This window comes from Pezoporus wallicus, unplaced genomic scaffold (assembly GCF_028554395.1).
Source record: "Pezoporus wallicus isolate ANWC-B61680 ecotype Strahan unplaced genomic scaffold, APGP_CSIRO_Pwel_v1 contig_8725, whole genome shotgun sequence".
NCBI lineage: Eukaryota > Metazoa > Chordata > Aves > Psittaciformes > Psittacidae > Pezoporus > Pezoporus wallicus.
In genome coordinates this window covers 48,122-73,054 of record NW_026638227.1, presented here as the reverse complement: position 1 = coordinate 73,054, position 24,933 = coordinate 48,122, and the positions used below count along the sequence as shown (strand labels likewise).

At 66.5% G+C, this 24,933-nt stretch overlaps 4 protein-coding genes across 9 annotated transcripts; 1 reads left to right on the top strand and 3 right to left on the bottom strand.

Annotated features, from left to right (window-relative positions):
- Positions 1-57: 57 nt before the first annotated feature.
- On the top strand, positions 58-6,668 carry FAM171A2 (family with sequence similarity 171 member A2). The gene is made up of 9 exons (XM_057410020.1): positions 58-203; positions 2,517-2,744; positions 3,606-3,698; positions 3,776-3,934; positions 4,018-4,194; positions 4,313-4,429; positions 4,576-4,702; positions 4,829-6,097; positions 6,462-6,668. Exons 1-9 carry the CDS (start codon positions 104-106, stop codon positions 6,514-6,516), a joined length of 2,325 nt encoding a protein of 774 aa, XP_057266003.1. The 5' UTR covers positions 58-103; the 3' UTR covers positions 6,517-6,668.
- Positions 6,669-6,797: 129 nt separating this feature from the next.
- GRN (granulin precursor) lies at positions 6,798-10,156 on the bottom strand. The gene is made up of 11 exons (XM_057410021.1): positions 9,970-10,156; positions 9,815-9,892; positions 9,641-9,725; positions 9,439-9,542; positions 9,215-9,356; positions 9,021-9,127; positions 8,406-8,523; positions 8,238-8,335; positions 7,634-7,861; positions 7,053-7,325; positions 6,798-6,981 (listed from the first exon to the last, which is right to left on the bottom strand). Exons 1-11 carry the CDS (start codon positions 10,051-10,053, stop codon positions 6,862-6,864), a joined length of 1,437 nt encoding a protein of 478 aa, XP_057266004.1. The 5' UTR covers positions 10,054-10,156; the 3' UTR covers positions 6,798-6,861.
- A 1,670-nt stretch (positions 10,157-11,826) lies between these two features.
- On the bottom strand, positions 11,827-15,496 carry TMEM98 (transmembrane protein 98). Of its 2 annotated transcripts, none has more exons than XM_057410011.1 (7): positions 15,429-15,496; positions 13,767-13,955; positions 13,454-13,585; positions 13,231-13,264; positions 13,040-13,155; positions 12,910-12,969; positions 11,827-12,048 (listed from the first exon to the last, which is right to left on the bottom strand). In XM_057410011.1, the coding sequence occupies exons 2-7, from the start codon at positions 13,895-13,897 to the stop codon at positions 11,844-11,846; spliced, it is 678 nt and encodes a 225-aa protein (XP_057265994.1). In that variant the 5' UTR covers positions 13,898-13,955; positions 15,429-15,496; the 3' UTR covers positions 11,827-11,843. The 2 variants fall into 2 exon arrangements, with proteins under 2 accessions (XP_057265994.1, XP_057265995.1); XM_057410012.1 differs by lacking the exon at positions 15,429-15,496 and adding an exon at positions 14,641-14,709.
- A 639-nt stretch (positions 15,497-16,135) lies between these two features.
- On the bottom strand, positions 16,136-24,780 carry ARHGAP27 (Rho GTPase activating protein 27). 5 transcript variants are annotated; one of them, XM_057410017.1, is made up of 15 exons: positions 23,799-24,531; positions 21,078-21,494; positions 20,693-20,905; positions 20,393-20,488; positions 20,223-20,290; positions 20,027-20,114; positions 19,163-19,267; positions 18,599-18,697; positions 18,439-18,529; positions 18,090-18,203; positions 17,679-17,777; positions 17,390-17,467; positions 17,139-17,273; positions 16,849-16,954; positions 16,448-16,748 (listed from the first exon to the last, which is right to left on the bottom strand). In XM_057410017.1, the coding sequence occupies exons 1-15, from the start codon at positions 24,441-24,443 to the stop codon at positions 16,571-16,573; spliced, it is 2,532 nt and encodes an 843-aa protein (XP_057266000.1). In that variant the 5' UTR covers positions 24,444-24,531; the 3' UTR covers positions 16,448-16,570. The 5 variants fall into 5 exon arrangements, with proteins under 5 accessions (XP_057265998.1, XP_057265999.1, XP_057266002.1 ...); XM_057410015.1 differs by lacking the exons at positions 16,849-16,954; positions 17,139-17,273 and adding an exon at positions 24,704-24,780 and having other exon boundaries at positions 16,136-16,748; positions 19,163-19,270; positions 23,799-24,463; XM_057410018.1 differs by lacking the exon at positions 17,139-17,273 and having other exon boundaries at positions 19,163-19,270.
- Positions 24,781-24,933: the final 153 nt, after the last annotated feature.

Below are 24,933 nucleotides of genomic sequence, written 5' to 3'. Positions count from 1 at the left end.
GGCGGCTCCGGCAGGTGGAGCCCGGTCCCCGCGGCGGCGGCGGCGGGCGGAGCGGGCCGGGCCGGGCGGGCCGGGCATGGCGGGGTAACGGCGCGGAGCGACCATGCGGCCCCGCCGCCTCCTGCCGCCGCTGCCGGTGCTGCTGCTGCTGGTGGCCGCGGGCGGGCGGCGGGCGCGGGGCGCGGCGGAGCCGGGAGCGCACGGTGAGAGCGGCCTTTGTGTGCGGCGGCCCCGGCCCCATCCCCGCCCGCCCGACCCCCCCCCCCGGCCCCCGCTCTCCGTCCGTCTGTCCCTCTGTCTGTCTGCCCCCCCCGCTGTCCGCCCGGTTCCGGCCACCGGCATATGGAGGGCTGGGGGGGGGGGAGCAGGGGTGCAGGAGGGGGTGTGTGTGGGGGGTGTTGGGCAGTGCCAGGCGTAGAGATGGGGAGGGGGGCTCGTGGATGGAGATTGGGGGTGCAGGAGGGTGTGTGTGGGGGGCTGGTGATGGGGTGCATGATGGGGGGGGACCGTGATGATGGGGTGCATGATGGTGGGGGGGGTCGTAGGCAGAGATTGGAGGTGCAGGAGGGTTGGAGGGGTCTTAGGCCATGGGGTGCATGACGGTGGCTGGGGGGGCATAAGTAGAGATTAGGGGTGCAGGAGGGTGGGGGGAGTCCTTGAGCAATGCCAGGGGTGTAACATGGTGTGTGTGGGAGTGCTGGGCAGAGCTTGGGGGTGCAGGAGATCGGGTGGAGGTCCGGGTGAAGGGGTGCATGATGGTGGGTGGGGGTGTGGACAGGGCTTGGGAGTGCAGGATGATGGGTGTGGGGGGGTCCTGAGCAGCACCCGGGGGTGCAGGACTGGGGGGCTGGGTGTGGGTGTTACCCTATTGCAGGGTGGGCCGGGGGATGCAGCATCGCTCTTTGGGGTCCCTGTAGCTCCCCATGACCCGTGCCTGCACCCCAAACCCTCCTCGAGGTGTGCTGGGGGGCGAGGTAGTGTCAGTGGGGTCAGGAGCTCCCTGACCCGGCACGGCCCTGGCCCCATCCTGCCGGTGTTGGCTCAGCTCTCCGGTGGCGTCACCCGTCCCTATGGGGTGGCCTCGGTGACAGGGTGCAGGGCACCAGCGCCCCCCATCATGGCACCGTGGGGTCATACTGGGAGGTGCTGGGGGGCCAGCATGCCCCGTGGTGGCTGTGCCACCCTCTGGGGTTCCCTTGGCAATGGCGGGGGGGGACAGAGAGCAGGGAGAGGAGAGGCTGTGTCCGTGCCCCCCATGCTCTAAGGAACATCAGTGGGGTGGCCGCTGGTGCCGGCTGTCCCTGGGCAGCTGTGGGTGGCTGCGTGTGGTCATGAGGACATTCCTGGCCCCCGGCTGTCCCTGCTGTGTGGGGACACCCCCCCTGTCCAACCCCCCCAGCGCATCGCCAAAGCAGCTGCTGCAAATTCCACCCATCACCACATCTGGGCAACATCTGGGCTGAGGGGGGCAGGATAGGGGTGGGGTTGCCCAGTGGTGTGGAGGGGTTTGGGGGTGCAGGATGCTGCTGGGGGGACACAGGGTCCCGGAAGTGCCTGGGGCCATGGGATGAAGGAGGTCGTTGCCAGGGTGATGGTGCCGGAGCTGGGCCAGATGCCAGGGATGTGCTGGGATCATGCGCAGGATGGTGCCAGCACGGGGGGGGGGGCACGGGGGGTGCAGGGTCCCTCCCCCAGCAGTGCCCCCCCCCCCCCCCCCCCCCCGCCCTGCACCCGGAACTGCCCTGGGGGACCTGGCCCCCTGAGCTTGTGACACGTGTGAGTTGTACCCTGAGTGGGGGGGGAATGGGCCTGGGTGGGCTCGGGTGGGGGGGAGTGGGGGGGACATGACTGGGTGCACCCACTTGTGGGCACAGCAGTGACCCAGTCCACCTGCTTCAAGGGGGGGCACAGGGTGGGCCCAGAGGTGATGCCTGCAAGGATGGTGACACAAACCTGCCAGCGAGGGGCCTGCTGCCTGCTAGGATGGCACCAGTGACCTCAGTGGGGTAGAGCCCCTGACACACCAGCACGGTGGCCATGACCCACTAGGATGAATCCCAGTATTCCACTGATACGGGTCCCGCCACCCTGGTGGGTCATGGCCATCATCCCAGGAGGGTGGTGGGACCTGCATCAGCAGAATAGTGGGACCCATCTCTGGGGAGATAGGTCACACCTCCCTGCCAGGATGGTGCCCATGACCCGCGAAGGTGGTGGCCATGACTTGCTGGGATGAGTCCCACCATTCTGCTGGGAATAGGTCCCACCACCTGCTGGGATGGTGCCTATGACCCAAGAAGATGGGTCCCACCATTCTGAGCCCTACCATGCTGCTGGAATGATGCCTATCCCACAAACCGGGGTGGTGACCATGGTCCACTCTGATGGGTCATACCATTGCGCTGGGAATGGGTCCTACCACGTGCTGGGACGATGTCTGTGGCCCAGCAGGATGGGTGGTGGGGTGGTGCCGTGCTCCGGGGGGCTCCGTTCCCACACGTGCCCGTGTCCCGCAGAGGTGGTGCTGCGGGTGCAGGTGTACGAGAGCGGGACGCTGGTGCCGCTGGCTCAGGCCGCGCTGGAGGTGCTGAGCAACCGCAGCTCGCTGGCAGCGGGTGCCACCGACCACGAGGGCTGCGCCACGCTGCCTGTGTCCTACCGCCTGGGCTCCTGGCTGCTGGTCACCGCTGCCCGCCGCGGCCACGTCACCGCCTCTGTGCCTTGGCGCGTCCACAAGCTGCCACGTGAGTGCCCGCGGCCTCGTGCGGGTCCCGAGCGCTGTATGGGGGGGTCTGGGGTTGATGGAGACCCCGGATCTTTACTGGGGGGCTGAGAACACTCACAGGGGACCCCAGTGGGGGGGGGCACAGTCCTCTATTGGAGGGGGCTCTGGACACTCTTTGGGGACCCCAGTGCCTCACTGGGTGGCTCATATGGAGAAGCCCTAGTTCCTTCCTGGGGATCCCAGTCTTTCCTGGTCCCTTAATGGGGACCCCAAAGGGATTTTGGGATAAGGGGTCCCTCATGGAAAGGTGTTTGGGGGGGGTCTGGCCCCTTTGGAAGAGTGTGGCCATGTCCTGGTGCCCCCAAAGAGTCCCCATGCTGAGGCGGGGCTGGGCTCCAGCCCTTTTCCCCAGGGCCAGTAAGGCAGGGGGAGGCGCGGACTGACATCGATAGGGTCACCTTGCTGTGGGGGGACACGTGGGAGCGCTCATGGGGGAGCAGGGGTGGGATGCAGGGATGGGGCCCTAGAGAGATGGAGTTAGAGGGATGGGGTGCACAGGGATGGGTCTGCACAGGGATGGGGGTGAAGGGATGGGGGTGCACAGGGATTGGGGTGCAGGGATGTGGGGTGCAGTGACAGGGTGCACAGGGATGGGGGTGCAGGGATCTGGGGTGCAGTGACAGGGTGCACAGGGATGGGGTGCACAGGGATTGGGGTGCAGGGATGGGGATGCACAAGATGGGGGTGCAGGGATGTGGGGTGCAGTGATGTGGGGTGCAGTGATGTGGTGCATATGGATGGGGGTGCACAAGGATGGAGGTACAGGGATGGGGGTATATATGGGATGTGTTGGGGGTCCCAATCACCCCCCTCCTTGCAGTCTACGCCTCCATTAGCCTCTACCTGCTCCCGGAGCGCCCGGCCACCCTCATCCTGTACGAGGACCTGGTGCAGATCCTCCTGGGCTCCCCAGGTGAGCGCTGGTGCTGGAGGTACAGGGATGTCACCTATCACCCCTGGGTGCTGCCACCCACCTTGTGTGTCCTCAAGGTGGCCGTGGGCAGCCGTGGGCGCAGTTCCCCCGCCGGGCAGCACGCCTGCCCCGCAGCTCCACCTACAGCCAGCTCGGCGCGTCCCTCACCGCAGCCTCTGGCCCCGGCCTCGCCCGCGCCTTCCCGGCCTTCCTGGGGTCCGAGCAGGACAGCACTGGTACGGGGGGGGGGGGCACCAGGGGATTGGGGGGGGGGCAGGACCGTGAGGTCCCCCCGTGTGAGCATCCCTTGTCCCCTCAGCCAATGCCACCTGGCTGGAGCTGGCGCCTGTGGTGGCCCTCAGTGTCCACCTCTTCACTGGCAACGGGACCGAGGTGCCGCTGGCCGGCCCCATAGAGCTCTGTGTCCCCTTGGCTGCCGACGCTGCCCCCGTGGTGGCCACCAGCGTGCCAGCCTGGAGGTTCGACCCCAAGAGCGGTGAGTGCTGCTTGAAGGGGGTGGCAGGGATTGACCTGGCGCTGGATGGGGGTGTGGGGGTGTGTGATAAGTTTGGGTGTCTCAGCCCGCTGTGGGGGGTGGGTGTGTGTCCCTGCAGGGCTGTGGGTCCGTAATGGGACGGGGCTGATCCGTAAGGAAGGCCGGCAGCTCTACTGGACTTTCGTCTCCTCCCAGTTGGGATACTGGGCAGCAGCTTTGCCCTCTCCCAGCACAGGTAGGGTGACACCCATGGGTGCCCCCAGCCGTGGTGCTGGGGATGGGGTGACCTATGGAGGGGGGATTGAGGACACCCATCGCTGGTGGGTGCAGGCCCCGGGGGGCTTTCATGGGGGGTGCCCTATATGTCCCTGCTGTCCCCAGGGTTGGTGGCGATGGCGGCGGGGGTGACAGACATCACCACCTACCACACCATCTTCCTCCTCACCATCCTGGGCGCGCTGGCCCTGCTCGTCCTCATCCTCCTCTGCCTCCTCATCTACTACTGCAGGTCAGCACCCCCGCTCTGCACCCCTGGGGTCCCCAACACGGCTGGGGGTGCCCTATCTCTGGCCGGGGCCTCCTCCTCCAGGGGACCCCAGCACCCATGGGGTGACCCCCGCCTGTGTCCCCGCAGGCGGCGGTGCCTGAAGCCGCGGGCACAGCACCGCAAGCTGCCGCTGCCGGGGCCGCTGGACGTGGCGCGCAGGGACCAGGCCACCTCCGTGTCCCAGCTGGACCTGCTCTGCGGCGGCAGCCACCTCGAGACGGCCTCCTCGGGCGGGGACACGGACGTCCCGACCCCCGGCGCGGCCCCCCCGGCCCGCCCGGACTTCTTCCAACCGCCGGTCCCCCCCCCACAGCTCCGCGCCGGGCCCCGCACCCCCGGGGGGACCCTGGCCCTCCCCCGCCGCCGCCAGCCCCCCGCCCCAGCGGACTACGGGCGTTCCGGGGAAGCCTTCGGCCTCCGGGCTGCCCGCTCGGTGGACGGGCTGCAGCCGCCGGAGGAGCACCCCCGGGGGGGCCCCGCTTTCGCCCCCCGGCCCCCCTCGCCCCCCGTGTTCGCCCGTTACGGGGGGCAGCCCGCGGAGCACCCGCTGCCCGAGCCTCCCCCCCGCCCGCCCTCCATGGCTCCCCCCGCTCCCCTCCTCCTCTGTGGGGGTCCGGAGGACGTGTACCGGGGGGTGATGCCCACCCTCCTCATCCCTGCCCGGTACATGCGCCTGGCCCCTGGAGAACCGGAGGGTCCCCCTGAAAATGATGGGGGGCCCGGGTCGACGGGGGTGCCCACAGCCGCCCCCCCGCCCCCCCCATCCTCCGCGCAAGGGTTTGAGGAAGGAGAGAACTGGGCGGGTGCCCGCGCCACGCAGCCGGTGAGCGGCTCAGTGGCCATCCCGGTGCTGCTGGACGGGTCGGCGGTGGCGCAGCTCAACGGGGAGCTGCAGGCGCTGGCGGGGCAGCAGTTGTTAGAACTGGGGGGGCCGCCCCCCCCCCGGGCTTGGTTCGTCTCCTTGGACGGCCGCTCCTCGCAGGTCCGACATTCCTACATCGACCTGCAGGGCGGGGAGCGAGGCTCCGGCCCCGCGGGCCCCCCCCCGCGCCTCCCGAGGGCCGTCGGGGCTGCGGTGGGGGGGGAGGACGGAGGGTCCCGGCCCCCCCCCGGCGCGGCCGCCGCCTCCCCCGAGGACAGCTCCTTGGCCCCGCTGCTGGAGGCTGGCGGCGGAGGCGCGGGGCGGCGCGGGGGGGGCAGCGGCCGCAGCAGCGCCAGTGAAGCCCCCCGGGACTCGCTGACCAGCCCCGAGGAGGAGGCGCTGGTGGAGACGGGCGAGGGCGGGGACGACGGCGGCGACAGGAAAAGCCCCTGGCAGAAGCGGGAGGAGCGGCCGCTCATGGTCTTCAATGTCAAGTGAGTGCTGGGGGGGGGCCTGCTGCGGCCGCCCGGTCGGCGCCAGCCACCGCCGCCATGGCCCGTCACTGCCACCCCTCCGCCACCCCCTTGCCGTAGAACCCAGGACCGTGCCTCATCCCACCCTGCCCCTGCTCCTTGCCCCCATCCCCTCCCCACTGTGCCGGCAAAGGGACCAGCCCAGGTCACCACGTCCAGTGTCCTGGGGACCTCAGTGCCACCGGGCTCTGCACATGGGGTCCTGCTGCCCTTGTGCCCCCCCCCTCCCCCGACATTGCCATTCACACCCTGCATGTTGGGGGGGTGTGGAGAACCGTATGTCCCCCACACCCCCTAAGCCATGTCCCCTCTTGTGCCCTTGCAGGACAGGGGGGGCCAGCAGTGCCCCCCGGCCCACCGGTGCCTCGAAGCTGCCGTAGGAACTGAGGGGGAGGCACTGCCTCTCCCGAAACCTCCCCCCTCCCTCCTTGGCTTTGGATTTTAATCGTGTTTCTAAATGTTTTCTACATGGCGAGGATGAAGAGGGGCCAGCGGGGGCTGGGTGGGCAGTGGGGGGGACATGGGGACCCCCCCCCCGGCACTGCCTGCCCCCCCTAGCCAGGGAGCTGCTGCCTTACATGGCATTAATATATTAAAGAGAGATGAACCCCCCCCTCGCCTCTGCTTCCTGCCTCAGTTTCCCCCCCGCACAGAACCAGGGGAAGGATTTGTCCTAGAAACCGTTTATTGAGGCAGTGGCACTTGTCCGGGGGGTGGCGGTGCCCTCACAGCAGCACCCTGTGGGGTGCAGGCAGGTCCCAGCGCTGGGGGCTGCACCCCCAGCCCCCCCCGGTGCAGTGGGACCCCACAGGGCAGCAGTGGCGGCCATCAGAGCAGCAGGAGCCCTGTGGAGAGACACGGAGTGAGGAGGGGGTGTCGCCACCTTGAAACCTCCCCCCAATAACCCCACACGAACCTGGGTGAAGGGGCAGCACCCCCAGGAGCCCCCCCGGGTGCGACAGCACCGGTGCCCGCCGCGGCAGGAGTGGGCAGCACCACAGGGCACGGCGGCAGAGGGGTCAGTGCCAGCAGCGCGCAGGGAGGCAGGCCGCGGGGTGGGTGCCCAGGGGGGAGAAGTGCGTGCTCCCAGCAGCAAGGTGGGCGTCAGGAGCTTCTCGCAGCTCTGGGTGGCCACGTTGCAGGTGTAGCCCCAGGGGCAGCAGTGCTGGTGGTCCCTGCAGCACACGGCCTGAAGGGGGCAAGGGCGGAGGGGGTCCGTGGGGGTCGCAGGCATATGGGGGACCAAGGGGTGTGAGCCTGGGCCAGACCCCAACCTCATGTAACATGTAACCCCAGCCCCAGGGATTGTGCTGGGCCCTGTCCCCAAGGTGCCCACAAAGCCCCCATGGAAGGGCACACTGATGGAGGTGGGGGTGTTCTATGTCCCTGTCTCCCCCCCTCCCAGCTCTGCCTGTCCCCAGACGGTCTCACCCCAAAAACCCCAAACCCCCCCCCTTCCACCCCACCCCCTTGTACCCTCGTACAGTCCCCCCAGACCTGCTCCAGCGGGCAGCACCCCCAGGCCCCCGAGCTGAGCCGGCAGCAAGTGCTGCCCTGGGGACAGCTCGTCTCCTCGTCACACTGCACGTCCCCCCCGCGCAACAGCGCCGGCATCTTCCGCAGCCAGGGCCGGCGCCCCCGCCCCTGCTGCAGGCAGCTGCCCGCACTTGGGTCGCAGGTATAGCCCTGGGGGCAGCAGTGCACGTGGTCGGGGCAGCAGACGGCCTGGGGGGGGCAAAGGGAGGGTTAGAGCCCAGCCTGCCCCACCCCAAGGACAAACTGCTTACTCCTGCCTGTTCCCTCCCCATCCCAGCCTGGCTCCATCCACACTTTTGGGTGGTGGTGAGGGGATATGGGACCCCCTCATCACTCTTGACCCTCCCAGCGCTGGGCACAGGAAGGTCTCCAAGGATCCAGTGGCCTTGTGTCCCTCCATCACCTCCCACCACCCCTAACTGGTCCCAGTTAGCAGACAGGGGCTGACTGGGGGTCCAGCAGCACCCCCTAACCCCATGGGATGAGCCCTTTGTCCCTTCTGGGGAACAGGGGACATGAGCCCTCATCCCACCCAGGGGACACTCTGGGGACAGGCCCCCCATACCTCCTCCAGTGGGCAGCATCCCCAAGCCCCCGAGCTGAGCCGACAGCACGTGTTCCCATCCGGGCAGCTCGTCTCCTCATCACACTTCACATCACGTGCTGGGGACAAGGGGACACTCAGAGCCGCTGTCCCCTCCCCAGGCAGGGGCAGGGCATGGGGGGGCCTCACCTTTGTGCAGGAACGCCTGGAGGGGTTCCCGGCCCACGGAGGAGGTGCATGTGGAACGCTCCAGGTCGCAGACAGTGCCCTGAGGGCAGCAGTGATGCCCATCGCTGCAGCAAACAGCCTGCAGGGGAGAGCTGCATCCTTGCTGCTGCACCGGGGCCCCACCGGGACACAGTGGGACAGGATGGGCTGACAGCGTGGGGTTCATGGCACAGGGTAGGGCACGGGGTGCCCAGCACAGGGTGTCTGACATGAGGTGATGGGGACAGCATGCCTGGTATGGTGCACTCAGCACAGAGTACCCAACATGGGGTGCTCAGTATGGGCTGCCAGCACAGGGTGCTGGTATGGGGCAGCTGCCATGGGGTGCTCAGTGTGGGGTGCTTGGGACATGGTACCTGATATGGGGGTGCCCAACACAGGATTCTCAGTGTGGGGTGTCTGGTGTGGAGGTCTGGGGTCACTGAGGAGGGGGTGGTCACTGTACGGGGTGTTACTGGGGGAGGGTGTCTCTGCTGTGGGCTGCCTGGTGTGGGGTGCCTGGCACAGGGTGCTTGGTACAGGGTGCCCAGCGTGGGGCACCCAGCACAGGGTGCCTGTCGCAGGGCTGTCACTCACGTTCTGCAGGGGGCAGCAGCCGTACTGCGCCGGGGACATCTGGCAGCAGGTAGCCCCGTCGGGACAGGCAGAGCGGCCGTCGGGACACAGGACCTGGTGCAGTGCGACTGCGGGAACACGCACACAGCGTCCTCCTGTCCCCTTCGTGCCCCCCTTTATGGGCACCCATCCACCCGGGTGGGAACACCCCTTACCTGACACCGGGGGCTGGCGCTTCCAGGCAGGGAAGGTGGTGCCCATGGGGGTGTCACCGGTGGGTGAGAGGCAGCGCCCGTGGGCCAGGTCGCAGACGGTGGCATGGGGACAGCAGTGCACCTTGTCGGCGCAGCACAAGGCCTGCGGGCACCGGACACTTGTCACAGAAATGACCACATGATGTCTCCCCCACAATGTCCCCATGTCGTGTGTCCCCCCATACCTGGGGCATGGGGCAGCACCCCCAGGCGCCGCTGGCTGTCACGCAGCAGGTAGCATCATCGGGACACTCAGACTGTCCGTCGGGACAGGGCACAGCGTGAGGGGCTGCGGAGAGTGGGGATGGGGTGAAGGACCCCCAGGTCCCATCCTGTCCACCCCCAGGCCCATCCGTGTACCCCCACCTACATGTGCCCCCCCCTTACCTGGGGGTGTGATGCAGGATTCACCATCGGCGCTGCAACTGGACCCTCGGGGACAGCAGTGGTGGCCGTCAGCACAGAGGACGCTCTGGGGAGAGAGAAGGGGGCAGATGAGGAGGAAAAGCCCCCTGAGAATGGCAGAGAGAAGGGGGAAACAGGCACAGTGCAGAGACTCACCTCTGGCAGTGGGCAGCTGCCTGTGCTGGGGCAGGACGGGCCATCCCGGCACGGCACTGCACTGTTGGCATGCAGGACCTGGGGACAGGGGGATGCATGGGGGGGGTTACCCAGTGGTGGGGCACCGCCGGACCCCCCTCAGCCTGGGCACTCACCGGGGTGGAGGGACACAGCTGCCCATCGCGGCACCAGGCGCTGGCTCCAGACAGGACCAGCAACAGCAGCAGGAGGGTCCTCATGGCGCTGGTGGCATCTGCGGGTGGCAGAACCCCGCCGGCACAGCCATGCCTCAGTTTCCAACTCACAAAGTGGGGGGCAGCAGGTCTGTGCTCCGGCACCGCCCCCCCCCCCGGTCCCACTTCCCCTTTCAGCCATATGCTGGAAAAAACCCAGCTCCCCCTTCCTCACCCAGGGCTCCCCCACCCCAGGGTGCGCGGGGGAGGGTACCCACCCCCCCCAGCGTGGCTGCTGCGGTGTCTGGCACCCCAGCCACCATCCGCAGCACCCCGATAACATCTCCCCGTGGCACAGGAAGCCAGACTGTCGGGGGGGGGGGTGGCAGAGGCGGGCAGCCCCCCCTGCCCAGTACCGATGGGTGCTAAGGGCTGCCCCCCCCCCTCCAGTAAACTCACTTCCAGGATCACTTTCACTTCTCTTTCCCGTGGTATCCACCCCCGCAGCTGTGGGGGCGGGGCCCCGTCACACGTGTGCGGGCCAAAAGGAGGGGGAGGCTGCTGCCCCCCCGGCTCCAAACCGGGGAGAAACTGAGGCAGACCCAGAGCCCCCCGGTACCGTCCCCCGCCCCGTCACGTGATTGGGGGGGGTGTCACATGACCACTGCCACACCGCGGCTGGGTGCGAAGAGTTGCGCGGGTTTCAGCCCGGGGGGCACGGACCCCCCCCTCCCCCGAGCGGCCCCGGGGCCCGTGCTGAGCCCGGACCACCCACAGCGCCCCTGCCCCCCCCCGGACCCCCCAACCCTCCTCCAACACCCCCCCCCCAACTCCCGGTCCCCATCTGCCACCCGCCTAAACCCCCCAACCTGCCCCACCACCCCCAACCCACTTCCAACCCCCCCCTTTTCCCTGCGGAAACAGCTGGCTGCTCCATGAGCAAAGGGGCGTTGGGAGAGGGAGCGTTCACAGAAACTGGGGCGAGGGCGGAAGAATTCCAGGAAGGAAGAGCCCCGAGAGGAAGGAGGATCCTGGAGTCGCTGACCTACTGCAGACCAGGACTCTTCACTGAGGGGGAGAGTCCCCAGAGGCCGAGCCCCTGGGGACCCTCAGGTTTGGGAGAGAACAAACTGCACTGTTAAGTGGGTACAGGAACTGCTCCCTTGGATTTAAATACGTTAAAAGGGAATTGAACAAGTAGAGACAATGCCTGTGATCAGTGACCGGGAAAGGGAAGCGTGGCCTTTCCTTCACCCTCACAAGTGTGGAATTGGCAGGAGAGTTTTTACTCATCAATGTCTCCATCTCCCAGAGCAGCCGCTGCCCTTGCTGGGGAGACGTGTGAACCTAATGGGAGGCACAAGTAGCTTTTGGTAAAGGAGGGCCTGGGATTCACACTGCAGAAGCAGCAGCTCTGGAGGCACACATATTTCGTGGCATCTCGGCTGTGTTTAATGAGGCTCAGCTCTGCCCACGGGCTCTCAACCCCGGTGCAGAATCAAACCAGCCTCTGTGGCTTTGTTCAGACAGACCCAAATCGGCAACACCCCATTCCCCCCCCGCCGAGACCTCCCTCAACCCCCACAGGCCTCCTCAGACCCCCCAAACCTCTGCTAATCCCCAGTCAAACCCCAAAGACCCCCCCAATCCCCTACCACCCCCCTTCATCTCCCCCAACCTCCCTTAAGCCACCTTCGGACCCCCAAACCCTCCCCAAATTCCCCTCCCAAGCTCCTCCAATCCCCCTCACCCCGGGCCCCCGCCCACCCCCTCCGGGTCCCCCCATGTTCCACAGCCACGGAGCCCCCGCGGGGACACCCCGCCCCCCCCGCTCGCTGCCCCGGCCGGCGCCGGGGTCACATGACCGACTGCTCCTGGCGCAGGGGCTCGGCGCCGGGCGGGCGCTCGGGTTCGGCGGCCATGGCCGCGAGCCGCAGCACCGCCATGTGCTCCTCCGCCGCCGCCAGCGAGCGCTCGACCCAGTGGCGTGCGGCGGGCTGGCGGCAGGCGCTGCGGGTCACGAGCACCAGGTGAGTGACCGAGAGCAGCAGCGCCGCGGCCCTGCGGGGACACGGGGTCAGCCCCGGGCCTGCCCCACCCCGAGCGCCGCTCCGAGCCCCGCGGTCCGACCCGGCCTTGAGCACTGCCAGGGATGGGGCAGCCACAGCTTCTCTGGGCACCCTGTGCCAGCGCCTCAGCACCCTCACAGGGAAGAGCTTCTGCCTAAGAGCTCATCTCAGTCTCCCCTCTGGCAGGTTAAATCCATTCCCCTTGGCCTGTCCCTACAGGCCCTTGTCCCAAGCCCCTCTCCAGCTTTCCTGCAGCCCCTTCAGGCCCTGGAGCTGCTCTCAGGTCTCCCCTTCAGGAGCCTTCTCTTCTCCAGGCTGCCCCAGCCCAGCTCTCTCAGCCTGGCTCCAGAGCAGAGCTGCTCCAGCCCTCGCAGCAGCTCCGTGCCCTCTTCTGCCCTCGCTCCAGCAGCTCCAGGTCCCAGTCCAACCCCTGCCAGGGCAGGGCCACCCAGAGCAGGGCACACAGGAACATGCCCATGGTGGGTTTCAGTGTCTCCAGAGAGGAAGGCTCTGCACCCCCCCATGCAGCCTGTGCCGGGGCTCTGCCACCCTCAGTACGAAGCAGCTCTCCCTCATGTGGAGGTGACACTTGTTGTGTGTTAGTTTATGGCCGCTGCTCCTCTTCCTGTCACTGGGCACCACTGGACACAGTCTGGCACCATCCTCCTGGCACCCGCCTTTGAGACCTGCACTGATTGGATCCCCTCTCTGCTCTCCTCTGAGCTAACTAGGCCCAGCTCCTGCTATCTCTTCCCATAAGAGATGCTCCACACCCTGATCACCCCTGTGTCACCCATGGGTGCCCCCTCCTCTCCCCTGGGGCTGCCCCCATCCCTCCCGCTGCTGTCATCACCTCGCATCCAGCAGTTTGGGGTCCAGCGGCGGGTACATGGATCTCACCACGTCGTCCACCCTGCCCATGGGATGCCGTTAACCCCAGGGGACACCACGGTGACCCCGAGCCCCAGCACCGTCCTCATCACCTGGGGCTGATGCGTTTGGCCACCACAATGATGTCCCCAAGGCTGGCGGGGGACTTCACGCGGGCGCCCGAGCCCATGGTCATGGCCACCAGCTTCTCTGTCAGCGTGTGGCAGATCTGGGGGGGGGGGAGACAGCAGGAATGGGGCCAGGGTGGGCACTTGGTGCCAGCGGTGCCACCACAGGGACTCACCTTCAGGATGGCAATGCAGTGGGACACCAGACCCCTGCAGAGAAGGAGGGTGTGAATCCAGGCTTACTCCATGAGTTACCCACCCCATGTGCCCCAGGTCCTTGGGGACATTCCCACCCAGAGACCAGCTTGGTGACCCCCAACTCTCTGCTACCTGCACCCCATGACGGGGGGTGACACTGCATGGGGTCCCCAGCAGTGGGATACACATACACACACTTACGAGGCGTCATCGACCCAGTCCTCATTCTCCAGGATGGCCTCGATGTGCGGGTTGGTGATGACCACATCGTCCAGCTCCAGCTCTGAGGGCTCTGATGGTGTCTCAGAAGTCCCCATGAGGTCCACAATGGGTCTGTTGGGGACATGGGACATCCCTGGGGACAGGGACACCTCATGCTCCCTTCTAACGCCCTGCTGATGCTGGATGCGTGCCTGGTGATGCTGACATGTCCCAGCACCGTCCCCAGCTCATGGGCTTGTAGACCCCCTCACCCGTTGGGGACGGGGACAATGCCACCACTGTGGTCACTCACTTGGTGTCGTAGTGGTGCCGGTGGTCCTTGGGGTGGCAGTACCGCTGCCGGCACACCACCACCAGCGCCACGAAGGATGCCAGGAAAATGGTGGCCAGCACCCCGATGGCCACGATGACAACTGTCTCCATGGCAGGTCCCAGGCAGGGGGAGGCTCAGGCGTCCAGTGCCATCCCAGCACAGTGGGGTCTGTTGTGATGGGGGACTGGGGAGGGCTTGGGGACACCACAGGGAGTGGAGTCCCCTTCCCCTGCACCCCAAAACGCTGACCAGGACCTGGTGTCACCCACAGATGGATCCCTGCCCCAGGGGGTCCTTCCAGATGGGGACTGGGGGGAAAGGGGTGATGCTGGGTGCAGGGTGAGTAGGATTTGGACACAGTACCTGGGGGGCTGCCCCCATCCTGGCACCATGGCCATGGTGACATGGGGCCAGGTCTGGGCCATGTGGGGCTACGGGGACCCCCAAACCCCATCCCTATGGGACCACAGGAACATCGAGTTTTGTCCCTGTGCAGAACCCCCCAAGCCTGATCCTTAGGAGTACTCAGGACCTGGACCTGTGGGGACCCCCCCAGACTGGTCTTTATCAGGACCCTCAGAGCTTGGCCCCCCATCCGTATGGCACTACAGGGACTCCCAGAGCCTGGTCCCTATGGGAACCCCAAGGCCCTGTCCCTGTGGGTCCCTCCCAACGCAGCAGTCGGTCTGCAGCCCCGTCCCTGCCGCAGGACATTGGCCATCCCAGGCCCAGGGGACACCAGCCTGGGACAGAGCCACTGGGACCCCCATCACCGCACGGGACAAGCAGTGGGTCCCCGCTGGGTGTCCACCCTGTGGTGGGGGACACAGGACTCCCCCATCGCCCTCCCTACCTGCTGCCAGCCGGGAGCCACCGCAGACACAGGGACGGTGCCACTTCCGCACCGGGCACAGCAAACACCGACCTTTACACTGTGACTAATGCCTGGGCCCCCCCACGGGGGGTGTGTCCCACGTGCCCCCCCCAGACCCTCCAGCCCCGCTCCCACCTCTTCCTCTCCCTCCATCCCATCCAAAGTTCAGCCAGGTTTGGTGATTTGGATGAAATTCCCAGCCCGGGTGCAGTTGTCCCTAGCCCGGCGCTGTCCCCAGCCGTGGGGGGGGGCACACACACACACACACACACACACACACTGTGGCCTTGTACACACCCCCCCCCGCCTTCCCACTGCGATTAATGCCTTAAGAGGGATTTTGGCCACTAAAGCAGGTTCTGCGCTGTAACACCTTGGTGCCTGGTCCGGAGCAGGGGGGATACAGCCCCGGGGGGGGAGGCCTGTGAAGGTCTGGGGGTGTCCTATGAGGCTCGGGGAGCAATGTTTGCTATTGGGGGTGTCCAGAGGGGTGGGGGGGTAGCTGCTGGTGGCTCGAGGCAGTGCCTGGTCCTGAGCACCCCTGCTGCGGGGGGGGGGGGGGGCCCGGGGGGGATGGGGGTCCCGCATGGCCCGGCGGGGGGCCGCTGCAGGGGGGTTGGTGTCCGAGAGTCCCGCACGGATCTAAGGGGGGGACATCGGCCCCGGGGGTCCCGTACGGCCCCGGAGGTCGCTGGGGGGGGTCCGATCGGGGTTCGCGCCCCCCCCGTCTCCCCGGACCTCCCCGTCTCTCTCCGGCCCCGCTGTACCTGGAGCAGCTCCGCGGCAGCCGCGCTCAAGATGGAGCCGGTCGGGGGGCGAGGAGCGGGGCCCTGTCCCGGCCCTGCCCCCGGAGCGGCACCGCCCCGACGGGACCCCGGCCCGCCCCCCCCCCCCCGCCCCGGAGGGGCCCACGGGGGTTGGAGCCTCCGCTTCGTGCCCCGAAGTGTCCCCGTCTTGCCCCGAAGAACCGGCACTGCGCCCCCCGGAGCATCCCCTCGTGCCCCAGAGCATCTCCAAACTCCGCTGCATCCCAAAGTGTCCGAAATCTTCCTCCTCCTTCTCTGCCGTGCCCTTTAGTTTCCCCAGGGTCTCAATGCATTTCAGTTGTGTCCGTCACTGTCCCTCTTGCATCCCAGCCCATCCTGCTTGTATCCCAAATTGTTCCCATCATGACCCAAAGTGTCTTCACCTGAGAGCTGACCCTGGGTGATGGAAGCTCACGTCCTGGTGGTCACATTGCTCTTGTCACCCATTCCTGCTCTCTGTGGGGACACTGGCCATGGCACAGGGTTTGGCAGTGCCAGCCAGGAAAGGTGCCCCAAAGCACCACCATGGCCTGCGGTCTCGCTCCTCTGGGGATGTTGTGGTCGCCTTGTCTTCATGGGTGGTGAGGACACCACCATGGTCTCATCCCTGAGCCCCCACGGTGCCCCCATCATCCCCAGGGATGTCCCCATGCCCCTCCAACAATGCCTTGTCCTCTGAACTGGCTCTTTATTTGGGAATATGGCATTGGGATCGTGCCGGACGCTGGCTCCAGCCATGGCACCATCTTCACTGGCACTGCCCAGCCGGGGATGCTGGGTCTCTGTCACTGGTGCCACATGACTCCGTTTCCCCATTGACCAAAGGGGACCCCCCAAACTCCACACATCTCCCAGGGCTCAGCCTCTGTGGGTCCAGCCCCAGCGGGAGCAGGTAGCAGAGGAGGATGGGGTGCTCGGGGTGCCCCCAGCTCCAGCAGCCATCCCTCAAGCTGCATCCTGAGCAAGCCCGTCTCCCACACGGCCCTTCACGGAGCCCACGATTGCCACATCCAAGGTGACACAAGGTCAAGTCCTTCCCCTGAGATGCTGCTCCTTCATGTCCCCACTGTGGGGCTTGCCCCCATGCGCATCCCCAGGGCGTTCTAGCCGTCGGGGAAGATGTAGCTGTACTGGTTGAGGATGTGCTCCACCACCTGGTTCTGGAAGACCATGTGCATGGCCATGTTGCCCTCCTCACTGGCTGGGCGCAGCAGTGTGGGGCCGAAGACGATGGCGATGCTCTGCACTGACATGCGGTTCTCCTCCTTGTACTCGATAACCCTGCGGAGACAAAGGATGGTGTCACCTGGCCTGTTCCCAAACCCGTGTCCTGTCCCTCTCCCTGCACTGGGTTGGGTCTGGGGGAGTGAGGAGGTGTCACCTGCAGAGGTGGTGGAACAGGACCTTCATGGTGTCGTGGTGGGCGGGTGGGAGGGAGGACACCAGCTCACGGATGCACCAGCCCCGCCGCACTGGGTCCTGCATCTCTGCCAGGGGAGGGGACACAGGTGGGTACTGGCTCCAGCAGCCAGAGAATCCAACCTTGTCCCCATTCCTGTCCTCATCTCTGTCACTGTCCTTGTCATTGCCCCATCCCTGTTCCCGTCCCTGTCCCCATCCCCACCCCAAACCCTATTCCCATCCCCATCCCAGCCCTGTCCTGCGCCTCACTGATGGCAGCGATGAACTGCTCAAAGTGGCTGAAGGGGACGAGCGGCTCGGGCAGCTCGCGGAGGAAGAGCTTCAGCGCGCCGGTGACCACATGGACGTCCTCCCAGCGCCCGTCATCCAGGTCCAGCTGCTCATCTGCAGGACAGGACAGCACCTCAGGTGGGTCCCAGGGCCCCGCAGGGGTCCCCATCCCATCCCTCTCCACGGGTTCTATCCCCTTAGTCCCCTGGTGGCACTGCGGGTGCCCTCACCATGCTCCACTTTGTAGCGCAGTTTCTGGATGGTGGCCAGGTTGCCGCTGACCCGGTACAGCCCATCGATGTCCAGACCTGGCAGAAGACAATGGTGGAGATGGAGGAAAGCTCCTGGTACACCACAACCCATGGGATGTGTCACCAGCCGCCATCGAGGCTGCTCTGGGTACCCACAATGTCCCCACACCCCCGGGGCCCCAGGGAAAACCCCGCCATCAAATGAAGGCTTCACTCAGGGCTATCCCCACGCTGGTGCCCCCAGGCTGTCCTGTCCCCGCTGTGGTACCTCTCCTCTCCACGGTCTGGATGCACTGCAGGACGAAGCGTGGCACCGTGCCCCGCTCCCGCTCACACAGTGCCTGCAGGGAGCAGCCGAAGACCTGGTCTGGAGAAGCCAACAGGGACTTGAGCACAAGAGGTGACACCAACAGTGTCCGTGGGGGGAGCTGGGGGGCAGGGGAGGGGACGGACAGGGCTGGGGACACTGCAGAGGGTCCTGTTCCCATAGAGCTATGACACCGCGGTGGCTGGAGGTGATGGGACATGCCCAAGCCCATCACCAAGATGTTGGGTCAGGCTTGGTCCCCAACTTCAGCCTTGGTCATCTCCGCTCCCCTTCCAGCCTGGGGATCACCCTAAGGGGGTTCAGCCCCATCCCAAACACCCACCCTTGACATAGCCCCACCCGAGCACCCACCTTTGATGTAGCCCCTCTCACGCAGGGACTGCAGCGTCGGCCGCCTCTGCAGGAACTTGCGGAGCTTGTTCCGGACTCTGCTGGAGTCGCTCTCGCCGCTGGCATTGCCCATCACTGATGGGGACAGGGTGCACATCAGCATCATCCCAAAGGATCGGGGTGCTGCTGGCATGTCCCACCACCCCAGGGAGCTGGGGACACCCCACTCTGCCCAGTGGGCGTTTGCCGGTGCTGTCGTGCAGGGATGGGGACACAGATTGGATGCGGTGGGATAGGGATGAGGATGGAGGCACAGATGGGGACAGGGATGGGATGGCGATGGTCCCTGTGCCGCTGTGCCCGAGCTCACCTGCCCTCTTCTCCTCACCACCTCCCGGCTTCTCCCGGGAGCCGAACTCAGCCCCGCTCTCGGCATCCTCATCTCCAGAGAGGTTGGTGCCCTGCAGAAGGGGCAGCATGAGCCCCCCCGTGCCCATCCCCGTGGTGTCGGGGCGGGGGGCCCTGCTCACCAGCCTCCCGATGCTTTCAGCGATTGCCTTGTGCCATGCAGTGATGATCCCATCCGAGTCGTGCTGGATGAGGAACTCTGAGCCCTCCCGTGTCCTCAGCTGCGGGAGCAGTGGGCAGAGGTCAGGGCGGGTTGTGGCTGAGCACAGCACCCAGCTCATTGCACCGATGAGCACAATTAATGCTGTTTGCTGGTGAGGGGGAAACCTCCTCCCTGTGCAAGGCCCGAGTGGAAAAACCCCTCTGGGAGCAAGAACATGCCCTGGTACTCTTCAGGCTGAGCTAGGCTGGTTCTGGGGTTGCTGCCAGGGGGCTGGAGCTGAATGAGCATTCAGGTCCCTGCTGACCCACACCAGGCTGGGATTCTGCAACACCTCCATGCCCCCAGGGAGGGGACAGCGGCTGACAGCACAGGGCCTGCCTGGGGACGTGTCCCAGTGTCCCAAGGCCACCGACCCCAGCACACCCACACCACTGCTGGGATGAGCCGGGCAGGTGCTGGCATCCCCCCTGCCCCATGTGCAGCCCCTGACGTGTGACCGATGGTCCCAGGGTCTCCACCTCACCTCCAGGACGTGCTTCTTGCTGGACTTGTCCCTGCTGGCCCAGGCAAGGGTGGCCCCGCGCAGCTCCAGGGTGTGCTCGGGGGTGGTCAGGGTGCTGGGGTGCCGCTGCTGGAGCAATGGGATGGGGGTGGTACCAGCGGCACCTGCCCACAGGGGACGGGGACCCCGGGGTCCTGGGGGCTTCCCCCCATCCAGAGAGGCTGGTGTGGCAACCATGCCCTCCCACAGCACTGGGGTCTCTGCAGGACCAGGGCACATCGCTGCTGGTGGGGGTCATGGCCAGCAGCCTGGGGGCAGCCAGGTCCTAGAGCCGCTGTCACCTCATGGCACATCCCCAGCACTGCCCGGGGACCCCAGGGGTCTCCAGCTTTAGGGTGGCAGCAGTGGCAGCGTTACAGTGACAGGAATGCGGGTGGGTGTCCCCAGGGAGGGGACAGTCCCATGGGGTGTTCATGGGGGAGCCTTGGCTCTCCCCATGCCCTGGGCTCGCGGTGCTTCAGCCACCTCCATCCAGGCTCTCTCCAGCCCCTGTTTCCGCCCCAGACAGGGCCCAGCACCCACACCCCGGCAGTGGGTCCCTCCCCTGCTGCCGCCACCGGGGGTGTCGCAAGACCCACGGTGGCTTTTGCATCCGGTGGCACCAGCTGCTGGCTCTGGGAGGGGGAGGCTGGGGCCCACTTCCTCCTGCTCCCTGTGGGGCTCCTTGGGGTGCCCCAGCACCAGCTCCAGCTCCCGCATGGGGGGATGCGTGTGTGTGAGAAGACACAAGTGGTTCTGGCTCCATCCTGTGGGTGCTGGCCCCCTCGCATGGGTGCTAGCTCCCTCCAATGGGTGCTGGCACCACCAAGGCCACTGGGCTCTTACCAAGGCACCAGCAGCAGAGTGCTTGGAGTCCTTGAAGAAGGTGAGGATCCCGCCCTCCAGCACAGTCCAGGAGGAGCTCCAGTTCTTCCTGGGGAGCGGGAGGGGGTCACATAAGGGGACAGCAGAGCCCATGGCCCCTCTGCTCCCCAGGGCTCCCTCATCCCCGCTGGCACCGTGGGAGCCGGGATGCTCTTACCGGATCCGCTTCCCCTTGTCCACCGTCCTAGTCCTGTTGAGCACCCCAGCTTTTTCGAGGCTCTTCAACTGGAAGGCAAAGGGGGTGCAGGGAGGGGGGTTAGGTTTGACCCTGCCCTGCGGGGTGCAGGGTGGGGAAGGGCCGGGCTCCCTGCCCTGGTGCTCACCCACCTTCTCCTCCCTGGGCCCCAGTGCTGGTGGCATGGTGAGAACCCCACTGTCCAGGCTGGAGCTGCTGCTGGCCTGGGCTGGGCGGCCCCATGGCCCCTGGAAGGGGAGGGTGATGCTCATGTGAGATGGGTGCTGGGCCCTGCACCCCCTGCACCACTGAGGGTGCTCAACCCTGCAGACACCCCTGCCCCCAGCCCTGTCCCCATTGCCATCCTCATCCCCATTCCTATTCCCATCCCTGCCCATATACCCATCCCCATTCCATCCCCATTCCCATCCATCCCTGTCCCCATCCCGTACCGTGTCGGAGGCGAGGTGCTCGGGGCAGAGTATGCTCCCCTCGGGGTGGCTGCGCCCAAACCAGCTTGAGGCTGAGCCCAGCTCCTCAGGGCTCCTTGGGGACACGCAGAGAGCTGCCTCCTGATCATAGGAGCCCACTGGCGAGCAGTACTTGGGATAACGCTCCAGCTCGTCTGGAGACAGGTTGGGATAATCTGTTTCTGGAGTGGGTGGCTGGAGAGAAGAGCCAGGTGAAGATCTTGTGTCCTGCCAAGAGCATCTGCATCCCCAAGCCATGACCAGCCCAGGTTGGGGCTGCCCCAACTTCATCATCTCCATCCCCGTCTCCATCTCTGTATCTCCACCTCCATCCCCATCCCCTCACCCTGTGCTGCCAGGTGCTCACCCTCTGCTCCATAGCTCCGTACCGCGTCCCCCCGTGGTGCTTGTCCTGTGCTCCTCCGGTGTCGGGGGGGTCCCACGACGTCTCACCTGTCACCCAATTATAGAAAAAAGCCTGTCCGCTGCCTTCATCCACGAGCTGCTCCCACTCGGAACACTGCGGGCTGTGCGCTGGCGAGCGGGCGGGAGAGGCTGCAGGACTCACTCCTTCTCCTGCCTGCCCAAAGGGACAAACCCACGTGGCCTCGCCCGTCACGGGGTTATAGTAAAACAAGCGTCCAGTCTCCGTGTCCCTGTGGGTTTCCCAATGCGAACTGGAGCTGTTGGGCTCCTCTGGGGCTGAGCCGGTGGTGGCTGCTTCCCGCAGCTCCTGGAGGTTGAGGTAGATGGGAGCAGGCGGCTCCTCTGGCTCCAGCTGTGCCTGGGGGGGACGTGGGTGTGAGCCATGGGGCAGGGATGCTGGGGACAGCGCGAGGGGGTCAGGGAGCTGGATCCTGCCCTGCTGTGGCTGCCGGGGCTTCCGTCCTTCCTACAGGTGTGAGACTGGTTTGGGTCGGAAGGGACCTTACAGCTCCTCCAGCTCCGGCCCCTGCCACGCGCAGGGATTCCTTCCAGTACAGCAGCACCCCAGCCTCTGCCCCCTTCGCTGCCATCAGCGCCCTCAGCTCCAGCACCCTGCCCATCTCCAGCACCACCCCACCAGCACCCATGGCCCCATCAGCTCGACCTGCCCGGAGCAGAGCTGGGTGCTCAGACCAACAGCCCCATCACAGCACCCCAAAACAGGGCCCTGAGCACCCTGGGGTGCCCCACTATGGGGCTGCTCAAGGGGTAGGACATGTCCCCATGGCCCGGGGGGGGTCCCCTCCTGGCACCCTTTGCTCTCTGCAGCTTTACAGCCCTGGAGCCTCCCTGCAACGGCTGGGGACAAAGTTCCCCAACGGTGGGCCTTCCTGATGGGGGGGGACACACACAGCGATGGAATGTCCCTCCCTGGGACACCCTGGAGCACAGTGGGACAATGGATCGAGTATCCCCAGGGACACCCCATCACCCCCCCGACCCCCTGCCACAGCGAGTGGAGCTGGAAACTCAACACAGGAGGCCCCTGTCCTCTTGGGCACATGGGGGTGACAATGGGGGACCCAGCACTGACCCCCTCCCCCAGCGCTTCCCTCTCCCATGTGTGCATCCCGGGGGGGGGGTGTCACCCAACACCCCCACCCCAGCACACCCATGGGTGTTGCCTACCTGCCCCATCCGCACCCTGCTCTGTGCCTGCTGCCGGGGCCCTGGCCCCTGATCACCCATTGCAGGGGGCACCGGGGGGGGCATCAGGGGCTCTGCTTGCACTGATGGTGCCTGTGCCGGGCCCGGCACCCACTGCGCTTCCTGCTCGGGTTCAGGGGCGGAAGAGGCACCTCCGAGTGGGACCTTGGGGCAGAACCGGCTGGCTTTGGGGGTGCTGTCACCCTGGCGTCACCCCCAGCGAAGCCAAACCCAACCGAGCCAGGATCGTACTGGGATGATGCTGTGCTGGGGATGCAGCCGGTGCTAAATCCCGCCATGTTTGGCCCCTCTGGCATCATGCTGTGGCACTGGAACCAGCGGTGCTGCGTCCCCCAGCACCGGGATCAGGGTGTCCCAGCAGCCGTGGTGGCACATGGACATGGTGGCACATGGACACGGTGGCACATGGACATGGTGGCACATGGATATGGTGGCACATGGACATGGTGGCACATGGACAAGGTGCCCAGGCCAAGGCAACACCACTGCCCCAGCACCAGTTGGTTTTGGTGCTGGGTGGAATTTGGTGGTGGCACTGGGGTTGGGGACCACAGTGGGGACCTCCTGGATGGCGGTTCAGTGGCTTTGGTTGTGCCCCGGGGGTTAAGCCAGCACAACTGGGGCTGCAGGGTGAGAAATGGGGGTCAAACATGACCCCCGCTCACCAACAGCTCCTTCCCCCAGTGACACAACCCTGTGGGCAGTGCAACCCCCAGAGTGGGGGATGCGGGGGCTTGGGGGGCTGCGGGTGCCCCCAGGAGAGGGGAACGGGAGGGACACAAGGCCATGGGGCCCCCCTCACTGTCACCATCTGACCCCATGTCTGCGGTGGGGGGGATTCCCCCCACCTTTGGGTGCCCTCCCCAGAAGGGTGCAGGGGGATGCTGAGAAGGACCCCTCGCTACTTACTGGCATGGGGAGTGTTGGTTTTGGGATGACATGGGCCCCTTATCTGGGGTGCAACCAGCACCCACCTCCAGCCATGGGTGCTGCACCCATGGGTGAGACACAGGCCCTGGGGAGGAGCTGCAGCGCTTCCTGGTTAACCCCTTTCTGCCTCCTCTCACTGCGAATGCTGCCAGGATGGGGGGGCACACACCTGAAAGAGCCCCCCGGGACCAGGGGCATGGAGAGCCCAGGGCGCCCGTGGGGGTGAGGCACAGGAGGTGCTTGGGATGGGTGCCTGATGTGGGGGTCAATCCACTCCCATGGTAAAAGCTGGCAGCTCTGGGGGGTTGGCTCTTGGGGTCAGCTCAATGGGGAGCATGGGGGTCCCGGTGGTGGCAGTGGTGCTGGGCAGCCCCTGGGTGCCCACCCAGTGCTGGGCTCACAGGTCTGTGCTGGGGACACTGGGGCAGGCAAGGACCCAGCACCCCCCCCCCCCAACCCCTCCCAGCGCCGCTTTAGGGGACAGCACAAGGGGACAGGACCGTACCTGAGCCGCGTGGCCAGGGCCCGGCCTCCTCCCGGCCACATCCAGGTCTCTGCCGGGGGCACAGAAGGTCTCGGAGCGGCTCTTGCTGAGTGGACGAGTGTGTCCTGGGGGGTCCCTGTGCGAGCCCATGGTGGGGGCACTGCGTGGAGCTGGGGTCACCCAGGCCAGGTCATCCAGGGAGTGCGAGGAGCGAACGGGATCCAGGGGGTAGGGTCTGAGACTTGGGGGGGCCCGAAAAGAGCTGAGAACCGGTGGTGAATCCCTCCTGGGCACCGAGTCCCTCCTGGGCACGGAGCAGCCCCTCTCCGGCTCTTCCGTTTCGGTGGCACCGATGAACCGATACTCGAAGGCTGGTGCTTGCTGCGGGATGAGTGTGGTCGGATCCATCCCGCTGTATCCCTGCGGGGATGGGTCAGGCGGGGCTGGGGTGGCGATGGGGGGCAGCTCCTTCACGTACTGGGCAGGGATGTAGAAGGGCCGCGCATCCCCGCTCCTCTTGACATGCCACCAGTGGTGGTTGGTTCTCTTCAGCAGGACGTAGCGCTCGTTTGGCTTGATGGAGACCAAGGTCCCGTCCTTGGCTCGGTACTCAAAGCCGTATTCCACCAGCACCAGCACCTCCTCCGCGGGCACCGCCGCCTCCATGGCTGCTCCGGCACCTCTGCCTGTGGGATATGGGGCAGGGAAGGGGTGAGGGCAGCTCCCAACCCCTTTGGGGCATGTGGGAACCACGCTGGGGCCTCCCTGCTCAGCCTCAGCCCCTTGCAGCCATTCCACAAACCACCCAAACCTGCCCCAAACCGCCCTAGGGGTCGCTGCCGTGCCCTCACCCCCATCCTCCAGCCCCCAAAGCCACTGAGCCCCAGGTCCCACAGCCCCAAGGCCACCAAGCCCCCAAACCCCACCTCCAGCGGTGCTGGGGTGTGCGGCAGCAGGTCCCGCTCGTGCTCGTGGGTCCTGCTCGTGCCTGCGCTGGGCTGGTCCCAACTCGCCCCGGTTTCCTGCCGTGTCGATGGATGGGGCTGGGCTTGGGGCTGGTGCTGGGTGCCTGGCCCCATGAGCAGAGGGGTCCCGGCCGGGTCCTCCCCACAGGGTGGGAGGGAAGGACGGTGCTGGAGGAAACGGCTCCTCAGGA

Bases quoted from the DNA above. Each gene is read 5' to 3' on its own strand.
- FAM171A2 (XM_057410020.1), top strand. From the start codon at position 104: ATGCGGCCCCGCCGCCTCCTGCCGCCGCTGCCGGTGCTGCTGCTGCTG. The intron at 2,745-3,605 runs GTGAGTGCCCGC...CCCTCCTTGCAG, and splicing joins GCGCGTCCACAAGCTGCCAC to TCTACGCCTCCATTAGCCTC. The intron at 4,703-4,828 runs GTCAGCACCCCC...GTGTCCCCGCAG, and splicing joins CTCCTCATCTACTACTGCAG to GCGGCGGTGCCTGAAGCCGC.
- GRN (XM_057410021.1), bottom strand. From the start codon at position 10,053: ATGAGGACCCTCCTGCTGCTGTTGCTGGTCCTGTCTGGAGCCAGCGCC. The intron at 9,357-9,438 runs GTATGGGGGGAC...CGGTGCCCGCAG, and splicing joins GGTGCTGCCCCATGCCCCAG to GCCTTGTGCTGCGCCGACAA. The intron at 8,524-9,020 runs GTGAGTGACAGC...TCTCCCCTGCAG, and splicing joins GCTGCTGCCCCCTGCAGAAC to GCTGTTTGCTGCAGCGATGG.
- TMEM98 (XM_057410011.1), bottom strand. From the start codon at position 13,897: ATGGAGACAGTTGTCATCGTGGCCATCGGGGTGCTGGCCACCATTTTC. The intron at 13,586-13,766 runs GTGAGTGACCAC...TGTCCCCAACAG, and splicing joins CGGCACCACTACGACACCAA to ACCCATTGTGGACCTCATGG. The intron at 12,049-12,909 runs GTGATGACAGCA...GTGTCCCCGCAG, and splicing joins CCCAAACTGCTGGATGCGAG to GGCCGCGGCGCTGCTGCTCT.
- ARHGAP27 (XM_057410015.1), bottom strand. From the start codon at position 24,443: ATGGAGGCGGCGGTGCCCGCGGAGGAGGTGCTGGTGCTGGTGGAATAC. The intron at 20,291-20,392 runs GTGGGTGAGCAC...TTTGCCTTCCAG, and splicing joins TGGGGCCCAGGGAGGAGAAG to TTGAAGAGCCTCGAAAAAGC. The intron at 18,698-19,162 runs GTGAGGTGGAGA...CTGCTCCCGCAG, and splicing joins GCAAGAAGCACGTCCTGGAG to CTGAGGACACGGGAGGGCTC.